The sequence below is a fragment of the Astatotilapia calliptera genome, chromosome 7 (assembly GCF_900246225.1).
Source record: "Astatotilapia calliptera chromosome 7, fAstCal1.2, whole genome shotgun sequence".
In the NCBI taxonomy this organism is placed as follows: Eukaryota; Metazoa; Chordata; class Actinopteri; order Cichliformes; family Cichlidae; genus Astatotilapia; species Astatotilapia calliptera.
Window position 1 is genome coordinate 17120892 of NC_039308.1, and position 20458 is coordinate 17141349.

Below are 20458 nucleotides of genomic sequence, written 5' to 3' on the forward strand. Positions count from 1 at the left end.
TACCCCCCCCCCCCCCCCCCCGGAAAACATTTGCTTGGTTGTCAGAAGATTTAAAGCATAATCAAAAGAGTAAACACATTCAGGGCCAAATACAGAAGAACTGCAGTCTGCTCTCCCCTCCCCCTAACACAAAGACTGACGCACTTCTCCAAACACACTAAATAGAAAAGAAGACTACCACTTGCTAACATCCATTCCACACGGACATAAAAAAAGTCTGTTCGAAGCTCCCTCGTCATAAAAACACATACGAGTAGTAGAAGAGTCCTCTGTATGCGCAGCCTGGATTAATCACAGCAGTCGGGTACTTCTTTGCCAAGCTGGAACAGTAAATGTTACAAGACACTGTCAGGTTCATCCCTGCGTGTCTACACTTGCACTTGGTACCAGTAGATTCAGTAGTGGGGGTGCTACATAAAAAGAAGTGCCTAATTAAATGTAGGATATCCCCACAAATTAAAACCCTGCAGTGTGACATACAGAATAAAAAGCTAATACAACAGAATGCAATACTTTTGAATATCTGAACCCTCTAATGACATGACAGTCGTCTCCACGCTTATTGGGGCCTGCCCAACAGTAGCAGATGGGACCAGAAATGGTTACAAATGTCCCCCTTTCTCATTTTCTTCGTGCACTCCCTGGTCTCTTGACCTGCCACAGGTGATTGTGGATGGTCAGAGCGTCCACGCTGACCGACACAGTCTTGGCGGGGATGACAGTGAACTGCTTGCGGTCTGAGCTGTACTTGTAGAGCTTGTCGATCATCTTTCGGTTGATGGTGCGCGGTCCTGTGCCTGAAAACTTGATGATCTCCTCAGTGTCCGGAGAGTACGAGTAAATGGCGCGAAACTGGCACCCGCCGTCACGGAAGAGGATGATCAGGTGATTGGACTCGCACTTTTCTAGTTCCTGAGAATTTAAAACTGAATTTTTGAATGTGGTAAAAAGTTAAAAGTACTATGCAAAAGTCTTCAGCTTCCACTTATTTCTTTGTAGTCTGCTGAAAATAGCTGCAGTGATTTATTGAAATGTGCAAACATACATGGTAATATAGTCAATATTTGGTATGACCACCTGTTCCACTGTGTTTCACATATTGTTGCATGTCTTTCCTAACCTCCTCCATATATATTAACAACCATTTAAACATTGGGATGACTTTCAGATAAAGTTCATCTGTTGTATATAGTTTTTAAGGCCTACTACTTCTTCTTTTGTCCTCCACTTGTCCACTGCACACCATGCTGAGATAGAACTTTCCAGCTGATAGCTCTTTGGGAATCACCTTATTGTTGGAAAAATGAAATTATTTGCCCAACAAATTGTGTTATCTTTGACATTACATTAACATTAAACTAATCTAAAATTGTGAGCTTGCAATTTAAAACGGGTCCTTAGCTAAGTTGTCTCTTATGTTAGAAAGTCTGGCTTCTTGAAAGGAAAATAGAAAGGAAGGACGGGTGGCTCAAGACTTTTGCATAGTACTGTTTCAATAACACGTTAAAATGTTTTACTATGATATACACAAAGTTCCCAGACAGTTTCATAGGTATTACTGCTGTGTGTTCACTGACCTCAAGAACAACGCTCTTCTGCACTTCATTAACCTTTCCGGCCAGGCAGCAGTGGGCGATGGCATTGATGATGATTGGCTTGTTGGACTTGGAGCTCGGCTCCTTGAAGAGTTTGGGACCTATAGCATATGAACAAAACCAAGAAGATCAGTAAATGACATACAGGTCTCTAACCGTTTAAGGAGTGGTTTAGGTTATAATAGAAAACAGGCCTAACTCTTTTCTTGCTGAGTTACATGGGAATATCAATGCTTCTCTCATATTTTTAAAGCAATTATAAAGCTAGAATAAGGAGCCGATTAGCATAGCTTAGCATCAAAACTGAAGGAGGGAGTAGATGCAGTGGCAAACTGCTGTTCAAGCTTGTAGCAAAGTTTGTGAAGTCATGGCTTGAGGTCCAGTGGATATTACAATCTGTGCTTAAGGCTAAGCTAACTGTTTTGTTGGGCCTGGTTATACAGAAGAGCCATCAACCTTTTCACAGTTTCATTGACAAATAGCATAAAAACACATTTATCTAAATGTCTCTTTCATTAAGAATGTGACAAAATAGAAAATTTGTTTTGCACCAATCTTTAAAAATAAATGTTGGTTTTGTGATGATGGAAATAAATCTTTTTTTCAGCATTTCTATTCACCAGTATACTCATTCGAAGTAATGGAAGAGGCTATAGAGACGTTCTCCCAGTCCCGTTCCATGTTCCTACTGGAGGCCCTGCTTAGGGGGAATGACTCCATAGAGCACACAGATCCAGCCCTAAAAAAATGCACCAAAATCAAATTAGTGCAAAGACAAATAACATGGACACAAATTTTCTCTGCTTTTATACAGCCAAACTCTCACCTGTTTGACTCTGCCCCTCCGGAGATAACGCTGTCTGCATCAGTTGCCAAAGAGAGCGTTGATCCTCGATGACTGCAGCTCAGATCGGCTGAAAATGGAGACAGAAGGATTTAGCATCAGCTACTTTCCTTAGCCAAGTGCTGTTTGCCCAGTTTTATGCCTGAACTACTGCACTTTCACAGCAATAATTAAAAAAAGAACAATGTAGTTAAAAAAAAGCACATGTAAGACCAAAGAGACACAATAAGCTGCACATAAAACAATAAAACAAGTGTATCAAAGCCAATCAGAAGTGTCTGCTCTGAAAAAAGACGGACTGATCTTCCTATTCTGAAATCCACTCCTATTTTTATCAGTCGTGTCCACATCATGCAGAGCAGCTTAAGAAGGTTCACCTCCCCTGCAGCCTGCTGCAGAGTCCTGGGCTTTGATCAACATGGAAACCTTCAGAGAATTACCTGCACGACACACACGCACACACACAGATACTCAGAGGACGACAACACGATCACATTTTTACTGCTTAAGTACTAGAGACACTCTTACGTGTAGCGGATCCTTTGGAGAGACTGCTGGACTCTTCACGGTGCAGCGATTTAGGCCTGTTCCTGCGGGCTTTGGTCCGTGGGCGAGGTTTGACCAGACCCTGCTCCTCCATCAGGGCTTGTTGCTTCCGCCGTAAGTATTCCTGCTTAATCAGCTCTCGCCGTGCCTTCTCTTCCTCCTTACGAATGCGATCCTCTTCAGCCTTTCGCCTTGAGCAAACAGAAGGAAAGTTAATACAGCGGCCAGATGCCCACCCACGCCTTGGACCACTCCTTATCATTTCTTAACATGTGATTTCATGTCCAAACTCACCGGGCCTCATCACGCTTGAGCTCGCTCTCAGCCTCCTGCTGAAGTTTGCGTAGTCTCGCCTCTTCGGCTTTGCGCTGCTGTTTGAGGAGGAAGGCAGCGCGACGTTTCGCCATTTCGTCCTCTGCCTTTTCATCATCCTGGAAGATTAAAGAAAAACCTCCAATATACCACATTGAAATTAAAACACAGTACAACAAAATGTGTAAACATCTTCATCTCACCTTGAAGAAGAAGCCCAACACGTTCTTCTGCTCGCCTTCTGCCACGCAGTCTGGGGCGTCTACAGTGCCATCCTCGAGTTGATCTTTGAGCTCTGACAAGTCGACTTCAATCAGCTGACCCTTGACTCTTGTGCTCTCCTCCCCACTGGCAACCTCCATCCTTGACCTGACAGCTGCGTCCTTCTCCTGCTCTCCATCCTGTGATGGAAATTGAGTCGTACTGGAGATAACTGGTGGGTCTGGTGATTTGAGTTTGTCTGAGAGGCGCCCTGTTCCCTCTCCTGTGCTGTCTTGGACCCTGAAGGTGGTGTTCCTCTGAAGGCTTCTCTCAGTCCTAGAGCTCTCAGCAGTACTCTCCACCTCCTCCCCTTCAGCACATTCTGGAAGTTGGATGTTTGATTTTTTGACACTCTTGCTGTTTTCTTTACTCTGTTTCAGCTCTGGGGCTTTGCTGCGCTGGCTGGAGCTAAGCTTGGGAGGACGACGAGTTGGTGCAGCACTGCCGGCACTGATATCTACAAAGTGAACTGCATAAGATCTGGAGTCTGAGGTAGAAGGTGTTTGTTGTGTTGGGTTTGTGTCAGGGGGTGTGCTTGGGCCTGACGGCACCAAGTCTGGAGGGGAGGCCACGCTCTGCTTCATGAGCAGGTTTTGCTGTAATGAGAGTTGCATCATCTGCTGCTGAATAGTACTAATAGCTTCATTGAGCAGCTCTATGGAACGGGAGCACTCATTTATATCAGGTTCAGCTCCGTTATCCTGGGAGAGAGCGTTTAATCTGTTGTCTGTGTTCATCGGTCCTTCCTCTCTTTGACCTCCCTTTGTTCGAACCTTTAGAGCATCAAGACAAGAATCATCTCTGCTGGTCTGGCTCTTTGATTTACTCCTGTCAGCAGATGTTAGCGCCAAGGATTCCTTGGAGTGTTTGAGGGGTAAAGGAAGAGTGTCGCTGCGCCCCCCACCCTTCTTAACAATGTTCAAGAAAGCAGCTTTCCCAAGCTTTAATCTCTGCCTGGCTGACACCGTCTCCATCTTTTTCTTCTGATATTCGATTGCGCGTCTCTGCTCTTCCAGTTGCATGTGAAGTTGCAGTAGCTCTGAAGGCACAACTGGAGAACTAAGTGCCGTATTCTTCCCCATCACAGTGCTCGGTTCTTTCCCCAGCAAACCCGAGGTGGAGTCATTCCTCAGTTGCCAGGGAGGGCAGGGGGTGACATCAGAGCCATCAGGTGTTGTCTTTTGGGAGCTGCTGGTACTTGAGTATCCGTCACGGAGACCAAGTTTGAGGAGCTTTCTCTCTGCAAAGCTGGTCATCTTGACACTGGCGCTGCCCGAAGCACTGCAGCTGCTCGCCCATGATATGGTACTAGGGCAAGGGCTAGAGCGCCCACTGCAATCTTCCTTATCCTCCCGCTCGCTTACCTTCATGTCTTCTCTGAGTTTGGCTGACTCTCCCTCTCCAAATTCTCCAAATTCAGCCGTGTCGTCCTCTTCTGGGCACTTTCCCCTCCCTCCCTTCACCTCCTCTTTCATCAGCTCCATCTGATCTTCTTCCTCTTCATCCTCCTCCAGGTCTGCGATGTCAGAGTCAGAATCGGGCCCTGCCTCTGGCATGCAATCTATGGAGAAAGAACTGTGCTGGTCTGGCTCATCTGACAAGTGAAGGAAAAAGCCTTCAGATTGCTTCTTTCCAGGCTGAGAGTCGACTGCTGAATCCTCGATCAGTTGCCTGAGAGAGCTAGGAACTGATTCCACCACTTGCGTGGGTGTACAGCTGCTGGGGGATTTCCTCTGTGAGGTCCGCGGGACACCGGCCGTTGCATTTCTTGCATTTCCCGTGCCTCTGCAGCGACTCTCACCGCTCTCCTCCTGCTTGTTCAGGCTGATGCTTTTCTCTTTGGCCATTTTAGGGATGGCAGGCAACAAAGGCTCCAGATAATAGCTGTCGCCTCGGCAGTCCAGAGTAAAAGGGCCCGCATCGAAACAGGAAGGACGAGAAGCATTACATACTTTTGAGGCAGGAGCTGCACTCTGCATTTCCAGCTCGTCCTGCTCCATGTTGCTCCCGATTCGATGTCTAGAAAATACAGAAGGATGGATAACGGCAACCAGTTCCTCCTCTTCTATTTCTTCTTCTTCATCCTCTATGCGCATGTGACTAAGCAGGCTTTGACCACTAAGTCTATGCTGAGACAGACCCGCACCCAGCATGTGTTTAGGAGTAATGCTCATTATGTTGGAGGCTAAGCTGTCTTTGCTAATGGAGCGAGCAAGACTGATACTGTCTGCATCATCCTCTGGGGCAAAATGCAGGGCATAGGATGCAGGCTGGGATAAAGGCCTGGATGAGATAATAGTACAGAAGGAGGAAAATGAGTTAGGTAAGCTGAACAAAAGAATTTGTCATACTGATAGATTCTGCAACATGAAACTGAATAAACCAATTACTGTATACCACTCACCTCGTCCTTCTCTCTGGCCAGGCCATTTTGGAGCCCTGATGTTGCGCATCTGGGCCTATCAGAGAGTTAGGCCTATGCCTTATATCTGCACAAAGAATACATGATCCATGTTAGGAAAAAATATATTTACTTCTTGACTTCAGGCAGAAACCTCAGCTCAGAACACAGATGATTTTTTTTTTACCTGGAGTGGTCTCCTCAACCACTTTCTGTTGTCTCTGTCTCAGAGGCAGCACAGATGGGCTTGTGGAGCTTGATTTAGTGCTGCATGAGAGAGGTAGAGAGAGAGAGATATTAGCTGTGTAAATTATTATTGTATATCTATATCATTGTATAAATTAATAACCTCTTAATTTACTAAGTTTACATTGCTTAAATATTTAGTGCAGAGGCATTTAAAACACTACCGCAGAGACACAAAAGAGAGACACCGCACTCCGAATCATCCCACAGATCTTCATTTAGGAGAAGAGCCAAGATGATGCTTGTCTGGGTCCTGTGACCAAAGACCCAATCAAAAGCTAAACTGGGAAATATAAAAGCCAATCACTTTGCTTAAATGATCTGGTGCAATAAACCCAAGACCTCAATCGTGTCAGTAGTTTAGCCCTAATGTTGTATAATTTTGTATATGTGTAACTTTTAAAACATTAGTTAATTTTGTTTTGTTTTGTTTTTGATCTTAGGGAAAAGACAGCCAAACTCTTTTTTTCTGGACTAGTGACTCAATAGATGTTTTTTGTAATGATACCTGAGGTCAGGGCTTGTGGGCGTGGCCAGGGTGTCAGCAGAGTGCGATGATGTCAGGAAACTTCGTTTAGTGATGTTGGAGATGGGTACATAGGATCGAGAAGTTTTAGGCTGCAGCAGCAGTCTCACTGTGGAAATAGAAGAATGGCACGTTTTCACAACAGCCACTAACATTTCAGTAAATACAAATATATATATATAGTCATCAAATCAATCTGTGTACATGTAGCGACTGTGCTTTTTGTGTTATTCAATCAAAACTGATGGATGAAGGCAGAAAGTGTGCCATACCATCTCTGATATCCTGAAGATCCCGGGGTTGAACAAAGTCTGGCTTCACAATCTCAAACCACCAAAACAGCTCGGCAATGAAGACCATCACATTATTCTGTAAGACATCAAAAACTGACGCTATCAGGAAGAAAAGCAAGACATGACAAAAAAGCAGCATAGCACAGGATCAAGGCACACTGGGCTTTATATGTATTCTTTAGATTTAATCCATCGCTTAAAGCAATTCACTATCAGGTGTTGAGACTGAGGGCAAGAGGAGCAGGACCACAAGGACAAATCCATAAAACACGTCTTTTGTTGAGGTATAATAGTTAAGCAGTTAAATTTAACGTTACTTTTATTCAAAAATAAATGTACAGTGATTTTATTGTAACTATAAAAGTGTTTTATGTTTCCAAGCTCACCTTTAGTACCGGTGGGGAGTACAGCAGGTCTTCAGGCTTCAGATAGAAGCATTTGTTCAAATACTCGTTTGAAAACTCCATCAGTAGTTGGATATTGTAAACACTTTCACTGATAGAGGGAACCTCCTTCAGACAGATATCTGCACACAACAGGACAACGCTATCAGGCTTACTCTGTACTCTTAAACCTTTTAAATTCATAGATACTGCTCCTTTTGCTTCACAGTCGTATTAATCTTTTAATTCACCTCTTGGTAAAACTATCCTGACTTATATAACATTAGGATAAATTGACAGCTACAGTATGTGCTACACTTCTGGCTTGAATAGAGCTGTGTTACAGTACCTTCCAGTCTAACGAGTTCTGGGCAATAAAAGTGGATCACAGCCAGCAGAGCTGTGCCATCACACATGTCTTTCAACAGGTCGTCCAACAAGGGGAAGTGCTGGAGCGTTCGACCTGATAGGTGATCTCTGCGGTAACGCACCTACACACCAAGAGAAGGCCTAGGATTACACAGTGTGCACACATTTGTCTAATGAATCACTGAATCACACTCTCACTTGTCAGATAAACATAACATCTCACATGCTGTAAACTAATCTCTGCTTCTCTTCAGCACTAACTGGGGTCTAGGGCTTCTTGGTTGTGACATGTCATGTGGTGCATAATGTGTGTCTTCGCTGATAGGAATCGGGAAGGGTGCTAATGATTCTCATATAAAATATTTAAGCTAAGCATAACACAGATAAGTATTGCGTGGATATGCAAGAGAAAAAGTCATAAACCGTACAATGAAGTAACGAAAGGGGTTAATGATGAATACTTTACCACACGAGAGAACTCCACAGGTTCCAGTAAGCAATGAGCCAGAGCATGCAATATATCAGGCTAGTGAGGTCAGAAAGAAATGATATTGGGAGGAAGTTAATGGTGAAATAAAAGAAGCCATGAGCCATTCTAACACTGGGTGGATAAATGGATGGTTTGGGAGGAGGAAGTTGAGGACTGAATGAGCTCAGCTGAATATTAAAGGATGTAAAAAAGGATTTGAAAATAAAAGCAAACGAGCATGGTGATGTTCCTTCCTTTGCCAGTAAGGGCCACTGTGTCATCTTCCTTATACAATTTACTGCATTTATATAACACCCATAAATATATTCCCTTTTTCCTTCATCCTGTTAGTCTAGTTTTTTCCCAGCTTTCCATTACGCTGCCACATCTGATGCACACACATACACAACCTCACACACCTCCAGTTGACACATTGACATTCACACAGGTGATTGCAAGCAGTGGCACTTACAGGTACAAGCTTCCAGTACCATTTGGAGGGAGACTAGTATCCAAGAGGCACACGAGGGAGTTAATTTGGGAGGGAGACACAAAGAGGAAGAGCAACAGACAAGTAAAGGGTCAGACACAGCCAGAAGGAATCGAATCTTCTCCTGATTGGAAGGAGGCAGATCTGGTCTTAAAGATAACCGGAAAGGGTTCGAATGAAAGCATCAGCAATATCTATTTATTCAGGAATCAGGGGGGAACAACTGAAATGAGACATAGCTCAAAAGACACACTGTGCTACTAATGATGCAGCTAGTTAATGCAAGCGTCAATCCAGCGGCAACTGTCTGCACATCTGTTGATACGTTAAAACACTAACTACCAAAAGCTTACTCAGCACAAACTTAATGATGACAGACACAATTTGAAAAAAAAATCCCTATGTTAAAAATATAATACATTAAAAACTGGTTCCCCACAAAGAATCCCACAGCTTAATTATCCTAAAGCCCTCAAATAATAGGGACAGTAGTTTAAAAATATAAAGCATGATATATATATCCTTTAAGCATGAGGTGCAAACACACACAAATAAAAATGTTTGAATATCTGATCACAGGTTTGCAAGACAATGTCAGTAGAAGACAGAACTGATTACTTGACAATTAATATGTATTTTAAGGACAAGATGCACACATGTAGGACATTAGACAAAGGCAAAAAACATCACTTAAGACAGACTCTTTTCAAGACAGGGGAAGCTACACTCTCTGAACACTTTGTTATGTGCACGTTGCTCATACTCAGACTCCCTTTTGCCTTCAGCACTCCCTTCACTCTATGTAGAACAGGGAAACATCCATCAGAGATTTTAGTCCATATTTACATGTTAATATCATGAACTTGCTGCCTGCTGCACATCCATGATGTAATAGATCAGCAATAATGCTGAGGTGGCGTTTAAACTACTTCTGAATGTCATAGCAGAAAAATAAGGCTCATCAGACCAGGCAATCTACTATTGTTCAATTCTAATGTGCCTGTTTGAATTATAACTTCCATTTCCTGGTCTTAGCTGACAGGACTGGCACCCGGTGTGGTCTTATGCTGCTGTAGCTCATCTGCAAGGGTGTTTGCACCCTACTCTCTGCATTCAGAAACACTCATCTGCATACTTTGGTTGTAAGGAGTGGTTATTGGAGTTACTGCTGCAATCATATCAAATGCAAGCAGTCTGGCTTTTCCCCAAGCAACAGAACATGTGCACCAAACAAAGTAGCCAGTGAGTGTATTTTTCTGAAACTTGTTTTTAAAGGGTGCTATATACATAAAGTTATTATTGTTGTTATTATATTATCATTACCTTCTGGTGACTCGGTGAGTCAAGAAGATGTTGCTTCATTTTACACTCTTTTTCTGTGATCTCCCTCAACTTTATGTTCACCTAAAACACCAAAGAATACAGCAGGTTAGCACAGACAGACGAACACACAAACAATAACATCATACAATAACATGTCATAACAATAACACTGTTTAATTGTTGCCTTGTTGATCCAAAACAGCATCACATCTTCCAGGTCATAAGGAAGCTCCTTTGAGGCACTGAAGGTTGAAAAGCGCTTGACACTGGACACCACCTTCTCTATGCTGATCATCTCCACCGTATAGGCCATCATCAGGGAATCAATGAGGTGGATGTGTGCGCTCTGGGAGAACAGATAAAGAGCTATCTTTGAATCCATCATTAGATACATAGCATTTGAGAAGCCTTAGGCGGAAATGACTTTTCCTGCCCCCTACTGTGACAACCCCACATTCATGAAGTCTTTCTATGTATTAAATATTTGGGAATCACAGATTCACTTTAGTATAGTAGTAATGGTATAATGGTAATGGTACAATATTGTTTTTATATAATAATCATTCCCTTTTATGTGTTGTTTTTGCATTTAGAGCACATTTTCAGGATTATGGAAATCATCAAGAGAAAATTGAAAATTCATGAAAAACTTTTTGATCCATTTTGCCTGATGAATAATTCTGTTACATTGGTGCATTATTTATTCCAACACTACTAGCTCACATTTGGCTCTGGAAAGTCAGATTAGCTTGTTAACAGATGGTAAGTGTGGGTTGCCAGGTTACTGGGTTATACTATTACAGAGGAATACTAACCACAATGGGAAAAAAAACAAAGAGATTTTTGGGGAGGTGTGTAAATCAGTGAAATGAAAGCAAATTAAATATTTGTTATTTTGTCACTGTTACAACTGCTACACATGAATCACAGAATCTGGCTTTGGGACGTTGCCGAAATGTGACTCATCTTTCAGAAAACTGAGTCTGCTTTTTCTGACAATCTAGAAAGACACATTTTACCATTTTGATGGGAGAAGCGCTGAGATCCAGATCTGAAACTGGCGCGTTGTCGGTCTCCAGGACATAGATGCCTTTTCTCGACAGAGCCTGGATGACAGACTGGTGGTTTTGGAGTGAGCTGGCCTGCTCGGCGTGAAGGATGAGCCCGCACACACGACAGTAGAGATCTCCAGACTGCAGCATGCGGATGATGGGGGGTTTGATGTGTTCCTGCTCATACTGGTCTGTGTAGAAGGGGTCCCGCAGGTCTGCAGGAACATGATCTGGGGGAAGGATTGATGGCAAACAAAATGCTTTCAAAATGAGAGCCACAATGGGAGCAGCAAGTTTTTTTTACCTATCAAAGTTGTATAAAGGTACAAATCACACTTTACAACCACACACACAAACTATTTTTATACAACACGTGTCCAACCAATGCCTTGCTGTGTTATGTAACAGAGAAGCTCCTAGTACACAGGCTTTAAAGGGTATTAGACCGTCTAAGAAGAAACCAGTGCATGAGGAGAGCACTCAAAGTCAGTGGTTAAACAGCACTTGGGCCTGAAGCCCTAAGCCACTTAGCCAACGGGGACTTAGTGGTGATAGTTAAGCTAATGGTGTCGTCCAAGCCAGCCTAGCACTCTCCAGCTCCTGCTCATGCACATGGACATGCCAAAGCTATTTTTATGTCTTGGACATGTTAATCCAGGAGTTAAGGCCCGAAGCATTCACGAAATTTCTGTGTGTTGAAACTCTGTTGTTTCTTGTCACCCCCCCCCCCCCCCAAAAAAAAAAAAAAAAAAACCCTCAAAGCCATCTGATAATGAATATTATAAGCATGCAAGCTAATGTAAAACTGACCTGAACTTGTAGTGGATTTAGTATTTTAGTAGTTCTGTCCATCATAGAGGGGTATGAGTGGGTGTGTACTGCTCTAAACAAAGTGTATAACTGTATAATTTATTTCTGTGATAAATCAGTAAATGGGTAGCAGGCACAGTGGTATCTATTTTACAATAAAAACCAGAAGGTGCTTAGTGTAGGTTAACGTAAAAGTGGATGGAGGGGGAAGCAGTAAATCTGTGTCTACAGCACCTCTTAGCTCAGCTATTACTACATTACATCTTGTTTGAATAACCACAGAAATGAAGGAATGTTGGCAAGCAAATGATGAGGTCTCTAGGAGACTCTAGCTCTTTTTTTAACTTTGAAGAGCTAGGTTTGTTTGTTTGCTTCTGTGCACAGTCTTTTTGCAAGGATAAGCTAACTGCTTCTGGCTCCAGCTTCAGAGATGGTGTGCATACAAGAGAATAATATTGATCTTTGCATCTAACTCAGCAGAAAATGAACAAGTGTATCGCTCCAAAATGTCAAATTATCTCTCTGACAGTACAGCAAACCTCGTAGCCAGATAGAGCTTCCTTGCACATCTTTGTCTTGTTAAAATATTGTAATGTCCGCATACACAGATATGCCTAAAATGCACTGCTTTTAACTGCCATTATCTATGGTTTCTCTATCAAATGATTGGTTTGGACTAGCAGTTACACCCTGCCAGGCTTCTTGAGGGACTGTTTGTTTCTAAGTCAAACATCTCCAGAACTGAGCGATGACAGTGATGAATAAAAGTGTGAGAAGAGAAGATAAGCAGCTATACTTGCATCAGTTAACAAAAGCATGTGTTCTCGTTTTGCTTCACATTAGGGATGATGCTGACTGTGATGTAACAGACAAACATCCATCAGTGGAAAACGCACACACAGCAGGCTCGGTACTACATCTGACTGCGAAGACCTCAGCTGTGTCTTTTACGACAGACTGCTTGCTTGTCATGGTCCACATACAGGATCTATTGCACGCTTCGCTGATGTAGCGCTGCCATATGTGAATGAGAATTCTAGATCATGTGAGAAAACACACCCCTGCATGTCTGAGCTCCTCTGTTTTGTTTTCCTCTTACAAATACCCCCACTTCCTCACTCTTAGCTGTCCCAGAATGGTTCCTCTTCCTCCCTGGTTGCTGTGGTGATGGAGAGGCCGGAGGCGGGGGCTGGGATGCTGTCCCGGCTCCTGCTCAGTGAATTGATTCACGGACCTTGACATCAGGAGATGTGTGCATGTGTATGTGTGTGTGCAGCAATAAATTTGAAAGGAGAGGTTCTCCTCCATAATTCTAGTAGTTAATACTGCTTAGATATTTATCGTCTATCTGATCCAGGACTTAAACCCAGCCCAGTGTGCATGTATGAGTCTTTGTTCTTATTCTTTCAAGCACAAAGGTCAGACTGACCAGCAGAAATCCTGCTGACAGTTAAGGCAGAGCTATCAGACTCCGGGCTCTGCAGGGGTATGCAACATTTCTCTCCAATAAGACGGCTCAATGAACAGTCCTCCTGAAGACAGCATGTTGGGCAAACATAGCCTGTAAGTCAATAAGCCAATCCCACCTGAAAGCATGGCAAAGCAGACAGAACTGAAAAGGTGGGCACCAATTTTCCAGATCCTTTATTCTAATTGTACGCATTTATTATTGTGCATGAGAGATCACTAATACAGCCATCCATCCATGTATCATTTTCTAACTGCTTATCCAACTGAAATCACAGGGGAGCTGGAGTCTATCCCAACTGACACTGGGCAAAGGGTAGGATACACCCTGAACAGGTGGCCAGTCCATCCCGGAGTGAACAGCACAGGCAACCATTCTTGCCACCATCCAAGTATAAAGCCAATACAGATATGCCAAGTAACCAAACAACAACACAAACAAAAACAAAACTTTGCTTCTGGAAAACAGAGCACTTATAGAAAACCCATGTAGGCTTACTGAGGGCAAACAAACTGAGAGCAAGACCTCAGCAAGTTCAAACCTGAAACCCTCAAGCTGAAAGGTGATAGCACTAACTGCGCCCCAGGAGAATCTCAGCACTTCCACATCTACCTAAATATCCAACTATTCCAGTATCGGTTCATTCAAACGGCATTCAGTTTCCATTTCAAAACTATTTTTTTTATCAAGTAAAGCACAGAACAAAAAATCTATGGACTGTACTGATCTGTACAGTAGGTGACAGAGCACTTAAGCATTATGTGGGAGAAAATATAAAAGCAATATCCCTGACCTTTAGAGCCCACTATTGTACAAATTATACAACATAAGACTGTTGACTCCAACTGTTAAAAGCTATTAAAACTGTACATAAAAAGTAATTATGTAGTTTGAAAGCGACACACTTTTACTATCCGTTTATCTGTTTCTTCTTTGAAACTGTTTCCAGTGCAGGAACGTTCAGTGTTTCTCCACAGGCCATTAATAAACATGTCATGAGTCTAAACAAACGGGCTGTGTTGTTCAGAGACACAGGCCTTCAGGTCCAATCCCATTAAACACTTAATCATGTGACTGCTGTGCTGACTTTCACAACAGACAACACGGTCCTCCCGGCACTGCTGTGTCGGTGTGTTCGTCAGTTTGCACTCTAATAGGAGTTCTGATAGTGTGGTTCTGTCTTCCACACTTATCTCTTCTCTCCAGATGAACATTTTTTTTAAAGCTGCATGATACCCGAGTATTGCTAAGCGCCCAGCTGTTTATGACCACAGCATACCCATCTTCTGATGGTTGCTTCCAGAAGACACTTGTTCTTAAACATAACAATAAGCTCACTTTACTCAAATGGCCTCCGCAGTCGCTAGATCTCAATCTAATAGAGCGCCTTTGGGATGTGGTGGAACAGGAGATTCACATCATGGACGTGCTGCTGGCAAAGCAATTGCATGATGCCAATATTAACCAAAATCTGAGAAATGTTTGTTGAATCTATGCTATAAAGAAATAAGACAGAAGGCAAAACGAGGTCCAACAACAATCAGGTATATCTATTGAAGTGTTCAATTTATCATTTAAGTATTTCTTTAAAGGAAAAGTGCCAAACATTTACCACTTCCTGCTTAATTATGGTCTCAGTTGCTTCTTTGTCGAAGTGATAATTGCTAGCTGCACACCACATTAAGCTAAGCAGGAACAAAAACTGACTGTCATGATAAGCGCCACATGACAGCTGCGAATAAATGGCGGCGACAATCTAGCTCATCATTTCCCTACTACCTAAATAGTTGTGATAGCTTAATAAACTGAGGAGTCTCATGTCATATAGTATTGGTATAATCCTCATAGACTTTTATATCAATGCCTGCATAAAACAGGACACCAGAGTCCCTGGCACACATCAGGAAGAGCCAATGAGATTAAGGGAAGCAGGAAGCTTTCTGAGATAATGGTAATGGTTTGGTGTTTATTATGGACATCTTATCTCTGCCCCGAACAAACACCAAGCTCTAGTCTACACAACGAAAGCATACAATATTTTGCGCATTCATGGTAAAACACTAAAATGCTCCATCTGTTTATGTGAGATTGCTCATGCTGACATGACTGATGGAAGATGACAGTTATATTGTCATCTGAAAGATACAGTAATTCCCAGTGTGTAGATTGGAGCAGAATTTAGCATTCGGCTTCATTTCTATGGTATTATAAGCCCTGCATTTTCAGTTTTAGTTCCCATGTCAGCGTCAATTCCCTGAGTCATCTACAGGAATGGATACACTTTAATTGCAGGCACTCCAACTGCTTGACTCATAAAGTGGATATGAGAACAATGAGTTTTCCGTTCCTAAATGACTGCCTCCGGATCAACTTCCAAATACATTATTGTTACTGATAAAACAAAAACTGAGACTTGCAGAGCACAGCTGACCTCCTGATCACATTCCTGATAGATCTGCTAGTGCGTGGCATAAAAACCCACATTCAAAGAGTGATTTCCAGACATTTGCAGTACTTACAGCCTGCCTATGTAGAACAATCATTTTTAATATTTTAACAGACCTCATCAGAGCTGACAAAGCCAGTGACCTGTGCATGAAAGACTCATCACGAGATGTCAGCCCAAGGATTCACTCGCAGGAATGACGCTCTGGAGTGCTGCTATGTTGTCGCGGTATGAAAAGTTAATTCTCATAAAATACATTTGCAATTGTTGTGGTCGAAAATCAACACTCAAAAAATAGGATAGTGGATTTCCAAGTAGACTGAAGTCTCAATCTGCATAAACAAAGGACTAGTAACTGGAAACTTGAAACCTAACGTCAACATATCCTGATGTTTTCAGTTATTCTGACTGTTTAATAACACAGTTAGAAATCAATAATGTTTAAACTGAAAAGGTCACAAATTTCATTTTATTAAAATTGTCATTTGTGTCATAGTAGCATCTGTATAACTACACACAACTCAGATGTGATTCTAGACATGGACCTTTTGTAGGGTATATACCTTTCTCTCTTTCTACTACTAGGACAAAATGCACAATAAAATATTCATCCATATAAAAAGATATGAATCCTCTTGCATTCTTGACATCCAAGAAGGTCTCAGCAGCACAAGAGAAAGTCTTACCTGTGCCATAGGCTTTGGCAAACAACCAGCGGAGATTTGCGTCTATTTTGGCTCTTGCACAGTCGTACAGCTCCAGCGGTACAACCTGAGCCTCCATGACCCCTCCTCCACCACCACCACCAGCACCATCATCATTTGCTGTTGCTGCCGCTGCTCTCCTCCAAGTGCTGTCCCTGCCAGCACTCACCTCCACATCCATCCTGAACATAGAGACACACGGGTATTACTTCTTCTCATGAAGCCAACACCATTACATCATCGATTTCAGGACAACAACCGGGGCCCTGCTCACTGACAGCACCGGCTCCGTTAACATGAAATTCACAAAGACTCACCTCGTCTGACCTGCAGGTGCTGTAGTCGCCTCTGCTGTCAGTCAGCACGACCATTCATATGAGCCCAAAACACCTTCTATATGTATGCTGTTGGCTATTTATCTGATTATCAGCTAATAATGTCTTAGACTGAAGTAACTATAGGGCACTTCCGGGCATAAATGATAGCTCTGTGTTCTTTTAGAATTAGCTTCAAAAATGAAATCAAAAAGAATTTTTTTTTAGTAAATGACAGCTGGTTCTTGTGAGTCCAGTTGAACAGAACGACCCAATATTAACCTAGCACCGCTATGTCCACTGTATCAGTGGCAGGTTAGCTAGCGTTGCAACATTTAACAGCAATAATATAACATGTAGCAAAGACTCACCTCTAAGAGCACATTAGGATCCTCTCCGAAGCTTTGTATTTGAGATGGATGTATTGTTAAAACGCCGACATGCTGGCCTGGCTTCAGCTAACGTTGAAATAACAGACTCCTCCCTGCCCAGCGACACAAATCTCCGGCCTCTCAGGATAAAGCTTCGCCTGGTGGCTGATGGTCGTTAATCCAATAATTATAATAATAACAGTAATAATAAAAATTCCGATTGGCAACCACCACAGAAGTCTGCTTTCGATGGAATCATTAATGTCAAATAGCTGGCTCTTTCATACTGAGGCTGTCATCGCCTCTGACGGAGGACTGGCGATTCTAACGGTGCACGAGCAACCCTGTTGTAGGAGCCTGTCTCTATGGGGACGGGTGTTACCGCCAGTTACATATAGCCACCTGGTGAGGGCGCTGCAGCGCTATTTTTTTTAAAAAAAAAACAGCTGTGAAGATTAATAAAAGATAAGAAAAAAAATCAGGAACAAATTAACGTAATAAAAAAGTAAAGCCTAAAACATAAGATTGTTGCATTAGGCAATCATTTAGAACTAAATAATTTATACCAAAAGTTAAAACTAATAAGACTGGATATAATTAATAAAGCAATTATTTGTTTGATTTAATTTCCTATTGGATATTGTTGTAATATTTGTTTTAAACAGACAAAAAAGTTCATAACTACAAGTAATGTTATTTATTGTTTTATTTATTTATTATATCCACTGTAGAAATGAGCACGTGTGAGAGTCAGCACACAGAGCTCGGTGACTTATAAGGCACAGTAAAACGGTAGAGATGGCAGCCATCCCAAACTCATAGAACAGGGAAAGCAGTGAATGTGATCTTGTGCAGGATCACCATGCACAGAATGAAATTGATGCTTATCTCTCTCGTCCATAAAACATTGTATTTTAAACATTTATTTTTGCTGTGGATAAAAAGCTGTTTATTCTAAAATATATTTTGTACGAAACGAAATGTTTTTCTTTAATTGCTGTTTTTACCTAAAATGGTACAAAGAGGTATATGAAAAATCGACAATAACTGCATTTGGTGGCTCACACATCAGTTTTCACCGTCATCATGTAAAAACAGTGAAAGAAGAACCCTCTGCCTAGGTGAACCCAGATTAAGGTGTAATATTCTTATTTTTCCACGCAGGGGAGTGGGTCTGAAACTTCACACAGTCAGCGAGTGAAGCCAGCCTCCAATAATCAAAGTGATTAAATGTGGCTTTGTCACAAGTGTGCTGCTTTTCATTGAGGAATACATCCAGGAGGGGGCGGTATTGGTCAATTTATATGTCTAAAACAATTTAATTGTAAATTCATGGCAATAAAAGTAAGTAGCCATAAATGTGGTTACATTGGACGAATGCTGGATAATGGTGTGAAAATGACAAAGATATAAATCAAACAATCAAAAATAAAGCATTTTTAAGTGTAAGTACTTATGTTAGGATATCACATTTTATAAGATGTTTTAGGTGAAAAAAGGGACGGGGGGCTCAGACACTTTATTACGTATACGTGTTCAGCTGATTCAGATATCTAAGCAGTCTATTACATAGTGGCAACTGAACTTGAAACTGAGAATCAGAATGTGAGTGGCTATGAACATACTTCGGTTGGGTTGTGGGTGTAAAATGGACAGGTATTTCTTGGTATTTCAGAATCTGTTGATCTTGTTAGATTTTTCCACAAAACCATCTTTAGGGCAACTGCAGCTGTGTGATGCTATCATGTCAATATGAACCAAACTCTCTGTAGAATGCTTCCTGCACCTTTTTGAATCTGTGCCATGAAAATTTAATGCAATTATAAAAGTAAAAAGTGGACGAGCCCGTGTTACAAATAGCGGGCTGTGAGTGTGCAAAACGTGTACACTCAGTGGCTCAGATAAAAATTAAACATGTTCTATCTGACTCAGAATGGTTCACATACAGCAAAGGAATGAAATATTGTACTTTAGGTTTATCTTTAGTTTAATTAAGCTTAAGCAAACATAGTGCCAGTTAGCAAAATTATGTACTTAAAAAAAAGTATTGCATTATAATGTGACAGCACTGTTGGTACTGGCCTAAACCTGTCTGGTAGGCACCAGGAAGAAAAACTGTCAGCTCTGTACATGCACCATATTGTTATAAGTCCACTGAAACTTGAAGAGATGTAAATAATGACATGATTCCTTTGTGGCATACTTTCAAATCAGCTATAATCTTCAGCAGATTAGCTAGCAAGCCCACTGCATGAATAGCGATAGTAGCAAACACACATTTATTCTTATCTAGTTCAGTTAACATCATGTTTCACACAAATGTTTATCAGCAACCCTAGCAGGCATTTTCTTTTTCAGAAAATAAAGTAAAATTCAGAAAGACACACATTTTAAAGTTTAACAATAGCTTTTATTGAATCAAGACCATTTTTACAAAACATTTTTATTCAGCAAATATTTCTTAGCAAACTACAACTTTGCATGAAGTTTGATTTTGAATTCATTATTTTTTCTTAAAAAAAAACACCTTTACCTCTGGATTAGTTTATAAAACGTGACATTTAAACACCTTAAACCACACTCCTTTAAAAGTGCAGGTGATTCCATTAAACATACAAAGGTCCCAGCTTCCTTCACAATTTCTGCCCCACATTTTTTACAAGAAAATTCACACACACATACACTGCGTTTCAAAAAGCACTGGCACTATTTGAAATTGTGGCAAATGTAACATTTCAGTGTTCTACTACAGGTTTGCCATTTAACACAAAACAGGTTAAACATGTAATCATTGATTTGTGATATAAGTATGCAATAAAGAAATAGTCCTTGCATCACGAATAACCACAAATCTATTACTCATTGCCAGCCAAGACTGCTATTCAATAGAATAGGCTCAGATTTACTGAGATGATTTAAACTCATTCTCAAAAGCAGCTCTCAGCCGACAGGACATAGTTGTTCTGTGCTTTAAGGTCCAACATTTTTAAAGTATTATATCTTTGATACCTTTGCTCAGTTACTGTCTCCACCATTATTTTTTACAGACAATAGTGTAGCAAGCAACATCATGAAAGGTGATGCTTTATGTACAAATCTGATCAAAGCAGACTCTGATAAGACTTAGTGAAATGTAGTTTAGTAACAAAAATTGTGGAAATTAAAAGGACAAACGAGGTTAGAATATAATTAATACTGAAACTTTAAAATAATCTATAATTTTTTTTAAAAAGTA

At 41.4% G+C, this 20458-nt stretch overlaps 1 protein-coding gene across 6 annotated transcripts; it reads right to left on the bottom strand.

The window, feature by feature from the left end:
• Nucleotides 1-10: 10 nt before the first annotated feature.
• Nucleotides 11-17599, bottom strand: camsap1a (calmodulin regulated spectrin-associated protein 1a). Of its 6 annotated transcripts, none has more exons than XM_026173438.1 (20): nt 17224-17599; nt 16521-16720; nt 11078-11340; nt 10243-10404; nt 10059-10139; nt 8243-8302; nt 7757-7898; nt 7411-7550; nt 7004-7100; nt 6714-6840; nt 6147-6226; nt 5963-6047; nt 3501-5841; nt 3280-3416; nt 2968-3176; nt 2817-2879; nt 2422-2509; nt 2216-2334; nt 1578-1696; nt 11-912 (listed from the first exon to the last, which is right to left on the bottom strand). In XM_026173438.1, the coding sequence occupies exons 2-20, from the start codon at nt 16717-16719 to the stop codon at nt 622-624; spliced, it is 4803 nt and encodes a 1600-aa protein (XP_026029223.1). In that variant the 5' UTR covers nt 16720; nt 17224-17599; the 3' UTR covers nt 11-621. The 6 variants fall into 6 exon arrangements, with proteins under 6 accessions (XP_026029223.1, XP_026029224.1, XP_026029225.1 ...); XM_026173439.1 differs by lacking the exon at nt 8243-8302 and adding an exon at nt 8718-8750; XM_026173440.1 differs by lacking the exon at nt 8243-8302.
• Between the last annotated feature and the right edge of the window lie 2859 nt (nt 17600-20458).

Excerpts from the sequence above, each read along its gene's own strand:
- camsap1a (XM_026173438.1), bottom strand. The coding sequence starts at position 16,719 with ATGGATGTGGAGGTGAGTGCTGGCAGGGACAGCACTTGGAGGAGAGCA. Across the intron at positions 7,101-7,410 it reads ACTCCCCACCGGTACTAAAG|AATAATGTGATGGTCTTCAT; the intron begins GTGAGCTTGGAA and ends GATGTCTTACAG. Across the intron at positions 1,697-2,215 it reads TACTTCGAATGAGTATACTG|GTCCCAAACTCTTCAAGGAG; the intron begins GTGAATAGAAAT and ends CATATGCTATAG.